An 8279-nucleotide genomic window follows, 5' to 3' on the forward strand; every position below is an offset into this window, starting at 1 on the left:
TAATGTACTGAAACTGCCATTCTAGATATTATCATTAACATACAAATTCAAGTTGTTTCTCTAAGACAAGATGAGGTAACAACTCATCAGCCCCTAGCTGTGGACCACCTGGCCAGATAATCATAAACCAGAGACATTCTGACTCCTGAAACTATGATTAAGAAATGTCACAGAAACGATTATGAAATGTCACAGAAACGTCACAAGATGATGGTTAATCTCAGCCTCTTTGTTCTTCCCCTGTTTTTTTTTTTTTGTTTTTGGTTTTTTTTTTTTGGTCACACCACACAGCATGCAGAACTTCCCCCACCAGGGATTGAACCTGTGCCTGCTGCAGTGGAAATGTGGAGTCTTAACCACTGCACCACCAGGGAAGTCCGGTTCTTCCCCTTTTTTATTTTTTTACTTTATTTTTTATTTATTTAAAATTTTTTTGTCTTCCCCTTTTTTAAAAACAACCCCAACATTCAAAGACCAAGTTGGAGTGGAGCTGAGGCTTGGCTCTTACTCCCCTGCTTGGCTCCCTGCAATAAACCCTTACTTTGCTGCAAACACCCTGTCAGAGCTTGGCTTTTTGCACTGCAGGCACATGGGCGAGCCCTATGCTTGGTTACATTACCCTTAAGAGAGTTGTGATAGGCCAGGAGCACAAAAGAGGCTTCCTGGATGATAGTAATACTCCTTTGCTTGATCTAGGTACCACTTACATAAGTGTGTTCAGTTTGGGAGAATTCATCAAGCCATGTATTTACGACATGTAAATTTTTCTGTGTGTGTTATATTTCAGTACAAAGTTTTAAAAAGGAAACTGTTCTGGTTGAAGCCCTGGGCGGGGCAGGGAGAGGAAGGTCTAGCAGCCCATCCACAACTGTGCCCTTACCCTGCACATAGTCCTTGAGGGATTTCCAAGGGAACCAAAAGTTCCTTAGAATATAGCTCGAAATCATTGATCTGTCCCAACAGAGAGTCAGTGACTTGTCCAAGGTCCCACAGATCTAGCACCAGAACCCAGTTCTCCTGACTCCTGAGCCAGGGATCTGGACCCTATTCCTTTGCTGAAGGGCCAGCGTCACGAGTGAGGACAGGGGGCAGCTTGTCAGCCTCCTATCCCCTCCCCAATCCTTTAACTTGGGTCTTGGGAAGAGGGCCAAGACTCTGGTGTGGATGATGCTTTTCTTATCCTGGAGCAACTTCCTTTCTGGGAACTGGGTGTCTCCTTCTGGGCAAAGACAATAAATTTTATCCAAGGGGCCAGAGGAGCAGGGCTTCTCCTGCCCCCACCCGAACAGGCATCACGTGGCTCTCGGGTTAGCAGTGCAGGAAAATCCCAGCCCTTGCACACTCAGCCTCCCACACTCACCTACCTACCCACTCTGACACACTCAAGCCTCCCTGGCCCACCTTGAACATTCACCAGCACACACTCCCTGCACATTTCTTTCACCCTCAGCTTCTGCCACCTCTTCCTGGGTAATATTGCCAGCCTCTCCCTAATCCCAGAGCTGCAGACTTGCCCTGTCCCTCATCCCCAACCATGTCCCTGGAGCCACTGAAATTCCAGGCAGTGGGTGAAGAAGATGAGGAGAATGAAGAAGAAGAGAGCCTGGACTCTGTAAAGGCGCTGACGGCCAAGCTGCAGCTGCAGACACGGCGGCCCTCATATGTGGAGTGGACAGCCCAGGTCCAGAGCCAGGCCTGGCGCAGGGCCCAAGCCAGACCCGAGCCCGGGGGACCTGGGACCATTTGCGGCTTCGACTCAATGGACTCTGCCCTTGAGTGGCTCCGACGGGAGCTGGTGAGTCTGGTGGGGAGGGCAGCCTTGCAGAGGGCCTTGAGGGCAGTCCTTAGGGCCCAAGACACTGGGTATGGGGAGGGGATGAGAATGACCCTGCCTCTAGCAAATGCCCACTCCTGTGGCTTTGTCCCAGGGCTGAGGAGCCAGGAATGGACTTGTCCAGTGTTTTATTCAGGGAGCCTTGCTGAAGAAGGAGTCCATCCAACCTACTGACCTTGTGGTCCTGTGGCTCAGGGGACAGAGTCTGCCCTTGTGGGACAACCCGTTATAGCTGGGGAAGGCATGGCCTCCCATACTCTGGGAATTGCTATACCCCAAAGATACAAAGGAGGTACTGACCACGCTGTACAAGAGGCCAGTGTTGAATAGGTGGTTCAATCCAATATGTGCAAATATAAAAATGTCCAGCCTCCAAATTGGAGATTCCATTCAGTTGATCTAGGATTGGGCCCCAGGTACCTGTATTTGTTTAGCTTGGTTTTAGAGCAAGATCTATGAGATGGGATGGATAGAACTGGGGTGTGAGGGTGTGGGGAGGACATAGGCAGTGCAGAGACCCAGGGTGTTGACCAGGAGGGAAAAATGGGAGGTTCAGCAGGCTCACGCCCCCTCTCGACCGCAGCGGGAGATGCAGACACAGGACCGGCAGCTGGCAGGGCAGCTGCTTCGGCTGCGGGCCCAGCTGCACCGGCTGAAGGTGGACCAAGTCTGTCACCTGCACCAAGAGCTGCTGAACGAGGCCGAGATGGAGCTGGAGCTGGAGCCGGGAGCCGGCCTGGCCCTGGCCCCGCCACTGCGGCACCTGGGCCTCACGCGCATGAACATCAGCGCCCGGCGCTTCACCCTCTGCTGAGGGGCACCCGCGTGCCTGCCTCGCCACCCGCTACCCATTCCCCAGCCCAGCTGGGAAGAAGGAAAGGAGGGGTGCCCCAGAGGAGCCAGCACCTGGAGAGCGGTGGGGGGAGAGTCCGGGAGATGCTCAGAGCTCCGGGAGCTTAAAGCCCCTGCATCCTGTTGCCCCTGCTGCCCCAGATGGGGGAGGGGGGACGGTGTGGAGGAAGGGGAGGAGTTCACAGACTCCCAGGCTCCTCAATAAACCTCTGCTTCCCATCAAGGTCTCTGCAGTCATTTATTCAGTCCCAAGGTGGCTGTATGTCACTTGTTGCTGGGACCAGGGATTCTATTGCCGGAGAGAAGGCTGGCCTTGGGGGTGGAGATGGACAGATGGATCCCCGTCTTCCCCACAGCTCCACTTCTGTTGCTCTATCTTATCAAGATCAGAACTGGAAAAGAACTTAAAATTCTAAATCACCCTCATGGAAGGTGACTTAGGTAAATGGGCAGCTGAAGAACGCAGGATCTGGTAGACCTGGGTTCAATGCCAGCTCCACCACTGATTTCTATTGATATTAGACTCTGAGGAGGTCCCTTAACCCCTGCATCTGTTTCTTTATCTTTAAAATGGAAATGCTAATTCTCACTCCACAAGTAGTTGGATACATCTGAAGTGAGATAATGCACTGTAAGCCCTCAATAAATGTGCATTATTATGTATTATTACCAGCCCCAGTGGTGTTCTTGCTGTTGTGCTGAGGCCCAGAGACGAACTGCGAAGTGCTCAGGTTCACAGCAAGAGGAGCTGGGGCCCGCAGCTGGGACCCTGGGCTCTGTGTCATTCGGTAGGTTTTTGTTGTTTTGTTTTTTGTATTTCTCGGCTTTTGTTTCTGCGTTACCCTCTTTGTCTGAGTTTCCAGCTCAGGCTTCCTCTTCCCCCCACCCATTTCCTGTCTCCCCCTTTCCTCCACGCAGCTGAGGTTCACACAGCCTCGGCTTCCACCTCGCAAACCCCAACAATGCTCTGTGGGCTCCCCTCCCCCAGCCCGCTCCCCCAGGGCAGGCTCAGGCGGTGGCAACATATTTATGCTTTCCGCCGGGTGGGATCAAGGCCCAGCTCTTGGGCCTGAGAGAGGCCACCTAGAGCTTCTCATAACGCTGGTGACCTGGCCCTCAGCCTCTGACGGGTGTCACCCTCAGCCTGGCCCCTGAGGAAAGGGAGATTGTTGGCTTGCTTGCTGCTGTGACAAGGTCCCAGTCTCCTGCCTATAACGGAAGGCGCGGCCAGTCTGCTGCCTGCACCTGGGTGCCTGGGCAGGAGTGTCTGTTCTGTCTCCCACCTGTTGCAGGAGGTGGTGTCAGGCCCTGTGCCTCTGACAGGAGCTGTGGTCTCGCCTCTACCTGGTTAGAAGGGTCGCCCTACTCTCCAACCATAATTAGGGGGGGTTGTCCTGCCCTCTGCCCCCAACAGAGGCTGTTACTCTGCCCCCTTAAAGACAAGAGGTTGTCTTGCCCGCTTTCTTAAACAGCCTGTTGTCCAGTGTTCTGTCCGTAAGAGGGGTGTTAGCCTACCCTCTGCGTATAATAAACTATCGTCCTGAGCCCTGAGATGGCACAGCTGTTGTTCCGCTGCTGTGTCTAGCAGCTGTGTGAGCCCGGTATCTATCTGACTGGAACACGGGTGTCTGCTCTCCAGTGATGTTACAGGGATGCTGTCCTCTCCTCAGACTCTGAAGTGATGTTAGTTTTGCCCTCCGACTGTAATGAAAGGGTCACCCTGCTCTCAGACTGTGACAGCAGTGCTACTTGCCCTTCCCTGAAAGCTGAGTGGGCGTCTGTTTGCCTCCCGCTCAGTGGGGTTTCAAGGCTGCCCTTGAATCTCTTGTCCAGGTGCACCCTGGGAGGGCGGGGGGAAGCTCTATCAAATATCCTCCCTCACCTCCAAGTGCCACCCTCAGGGTGAGTAGGGCCTGGACTGGAGACGTATAGGACCCCTGAGGGCTGAGAGGCGGGGGGCTATGGCAGCAGGAAGCTTGGGGTGCTGGAGGCTTGTGGTTGGGCTGCTGGGGCCCTCAGGAGGCGGCAGGAAGTCAGGGTGGGACGTGGGCGCGGGGAGACACGCAGTGGCTACGACGGAGAGGGGAGCCGAAGCTGTGTCTGGGCAGCCAGGCTAGGCCAGGAAGACCATGTGAATGGGGCCAGAGGGCTCCTGGGCTGGGCAGGTAAGGAGGACTGGGAACAGGGGTCTAGGGGCTGCGGTGGGGGGGCCCTGATAGCAGAGGGCTGCAGCTGGGCCTGGGGCCAGGCCCCCCAGGTATGCAGCAGCCCTTCAGGCTGGGGGACAGAAAAACCTGGCTGGAGGTCAGGTGGAAGACAGGCAGAACAGCTGGATCACCTCTTTCCTGCGTAGTTGTTACCTCTTGCCTCTGTCACACTGCCTGCCATCAGGCCCCACCTCACTGGGAGCATTTTTTGGGGGGATCTGGCACATGGACTGTCAGGTACTAAAAAGGCCTTCAGAAATCCCTAAATCCAGTCCCTCATCCCATGATGGATGAGCCTCCTGAGGCCCAGACTGGGGCAAAGCACTCCCTCCCTGCAGTCCGTCAGCAAGGCAGAGGCAGAGAGGGTGATGGCCCTGAGAGAGGGTGATGGCCTAGGGTGTGACACAACCGCCCTATGAAGCAAGGTGATGGGCAGGCTTGAGTCAGGGGTCCCAAGAATCCTTCCGGTTGCTGGGGCAGACCCCAATGACAAGACTCTCCTGAGAGAGAGAGAGGAGTCACCCAGAGCATCCACATGGACACATGAGAAGTGATTTTAGCCTCAGTGACCAACATTTTTTGAGAGAAGGAGGAGTCTTCCTTTGGGAACGGATGGGCATGTGAAGGGATATTTATCGTCGGGCATGTGAAGGGATATTTATCGTCTGGCATGGGGCCTCCCGGGTGGAAGTATCTGACCGGACTCTGGGAAGTTGGGGGGTGAGAGAATGATGGGAGACGGGAAGAGGAAGGGCTATTTTTACCCCGGACAGGGGTGTAGTTGGCCCTGGGCAAGGACCGCGTGGACTTCCATCTGGAAAGTTGCCATTGTGTCCGCAGGAAGTCCTCCCCTCTTCCCTTTGCTCCCTCCCGCTCTAGCCCCCCTCCCACTGCTGCTGTATGTGTAGGGCCAGTGGGTCCTGCTGATTCCTGCTTCAAACCCCAGGAAGGTGGAGGCCCAGGGAAGCAGAGTCAGCTCCCTGCCCACCCCCTCACTTTCTAGCTCTCAGCCTGCTGTTTATGGGGCAAATCCCCACCTGAGCCACACTTTGCAGGTTTCCCCTGCCTCCCTCTCCGCCTTTGGAGTTTTTCTTGAAACACAGTTTCCACTGAGTCATCATGTCCCAACCTCTCTTTTGTCCCCAGCTCCAAGGCCTGCAGCCTCTTGTGGGGCCTGAAAAACATGCTGGGTCTCCCTACCCTCATCCAGACTCTGGACCGGCATAAGCCGTCCCGTCTCCCACCCAGCCTGTGCTGATAGATGATTCAGGGTCCCTCGCCCTCGGGGCTCAGGGACAGAGATTCTTCTCTAAGGGAAAAAGGGCCAAGTGATGGAGCAAGAGAATAGGCGGAGGGTTCAGAGGACGGGAGAAGGCTTCCCTTAGGTGATCCGGAAGGCTTCCTGGAAGAGTCAAGGTAGTTCTGAGAAGGATAAAGGCCCATTCTGCAGAGTACCTAGGACATGAAGCCAAGGTCGCTGTCCCTGGGTTGTTTCTTGGGTCCCAGGAGGGCAGAGGCCTCAGGGCAAGACCAAACACAAGAGAGCCAGTGGGTTTGGTGTAGCGTGAGGGACATGCATTTCAGAGCCAGGCGGACCCAGGCACAGTTCCAGTTCTGCCATTTCCTTGAACAAATGGCTTCATTTCTCCGAACTCCAGTTTACTTATTGGTAAAGAGACAATAATAAATCCCTCCTTACAGAGTGCCTGTGGGCAATCAAAGAGAAAATAATGGCTGTGATGTGCCCTGGGTAGTACCTGGCATGCAGTAGGTGCTTAACAGAGGTTAGGCACCCCCTTCTCCTGCAAATTGTGCACCAAAGGGTGGGGGGGATGTCTACACCAGAATTACTCCTACTCAGCACCTTGGGCAGGCCAGTGAGCCACCCATTCCCTCACACTTGTGGTGTGGCTTTGCAAATGAGCTTGTTTCCTGTGTGTACTAGTGGGTGTGAGAACTCTAGATTGGGCCACAGGGTCTGTCTTAGAGGAGGGTCCCACACACAGCTTCACACAGACACACACATGAACCCTCCCTCCCTAGCCAAAACACCATCCGTATCATCATTGGAAAATGTATGTGTGCATGTATGTTCAGAGGCAGAGGCAGGGACCGCAGATACATCATACACTGGATCTTACAAATCCATCCACACACCCACAAGCTGATGGCTTCAAGGCCAAGCTCAACGTAGTGAAAGCGATGCTGAGGGGAGCTGAGTATGTGGGTGGGATGGGGGCAGGTGGGACAAAGATACCATCCAGGTGTTGGTTTGAAAGCACCTGGAGCTGCATTTCCAATGTTTGTTCTAAAGAACGCTAGTCCCATGAGGCACCTGGAAAGAAAACGGTCTGAGGCCAAATCAACATGGCCTAAGCTACAAAATGTCCCACATTAACTTCACCATCAGCATTAGCTTGTTGAAGCTCTGAAAGTCTCCCCAGCGAAGGTGGCTGTTTGATTTTGTCTAACCCAGTGTTTTTCAGACTTCTGTGGTCGCAGAACCTTTTTTCCTGTATCCCCTATTCCATGCCTACACCTCTTGAGACAAGGAGCGGAGTGGAGGGGCAAGCTGTACAGTTGATTCTCCTCAAATGCTTGTGTCTCTTAGCAGAGTTTTTGCATTCGTGGGGGCTTTGTTGTTTTTTGTTTTTCAACTACAAAATTAGCACATGGCTGTTTTTAAAAATTTAAACAGTACAGAGACATACAAAGGCATATAAGAAATACAGCTCCCTCCAATCTCACTCCTGGGCTATGCTCATTGTGGACAATTTGGTGCACGTCCTTCCAGATTTTCCTATGTGTGGCCGCTGGAAAGCATACTGGTTAAGAGTCTAATCTCTGGAGGCAGGTAGACGGAGGTTCAGCTCGCCTCTCCACCACTTATTTGTTTTTTATGAGGCCTCAGACAAATACCTTTACCCCATTTGGGCCTCAATTTTTGCATCTGTAAAATGGGGGTAATAATAGCACTTACTTCATAGGATTATTATGAGAATTACATGAAGTCATGCAAATGAAGACTTAGCACAGAGCCTGGCTTAAAAGAATCCCCTATATATCCATATTTAAATGCAAATAGACTTAAACTCTACATTCTGTTCTGTAACTTGCTTGCCGTGTTATATCTGGGACGTCTTTCCATGTCAACACATGGAGATCTACCTCATCTTTTCAGCGGTTTTGGCTAAATGTCGTTAACTTGGTTAATGGGTGATGGTGGTGATTTTGAGATGCTACTTCCTGGCAAATACTGCTGTTTTGTGTTGTCAGTTTGTCAGGGTCACAGACGTTACCGATCAGTGAGCTGAAGACAGGCCTTACTGCCTCCTGTGAAAATGGAGTGACCCGCCAGAGGGGCACCCACCTCTAACACAGCAGGC

The 8279-nt window shown here is 53.0% G+C and overlaps 1 protein-coding gene across 1 annotated transcript; it reads left to right on the forward strand.

Annotated features, from left to right (window-relative positions):
• Positions 1–1291: 1291 nt before the first annotated feature.
• Positions 1292–2905, forward strand: FAM167B (family with sequence similarity 167 member B). Its single transcript, XM_059896624.1, has 2 exons — positions 1292–1795; positions 2418–2905. Exons 1-2 carry the CDS (start codon positions 1535–1537, stop codon positions 2646–2648), a joined length of 492 nt encoding a protein of 163 aa, XP_059752607.1. The 5' UTR covers positions 1292–1534; the 3' UTR covers positions 2649–2905.
• The last annotated feature ends 5374 nt before the right edge of the window (positions 2906–8279 follow it).

The sequence above is a fragment of the Balaenoptera ricei genome, chromosome 1 (assembly GCF_028023285.1).
Source record: "Balaenoptera ricei isolate mBalRic1 chromosome 1, mBalRic1.hap2, whole genome shotgun sequence".
Taxonomy (NCBI): domain Eukaryota; kingdom Metazoa; phylum Chordata; class Mammalia; order Artiodactyla; family Balaenopteridae; genus Balaenoptera; species Balaenoptera ricei.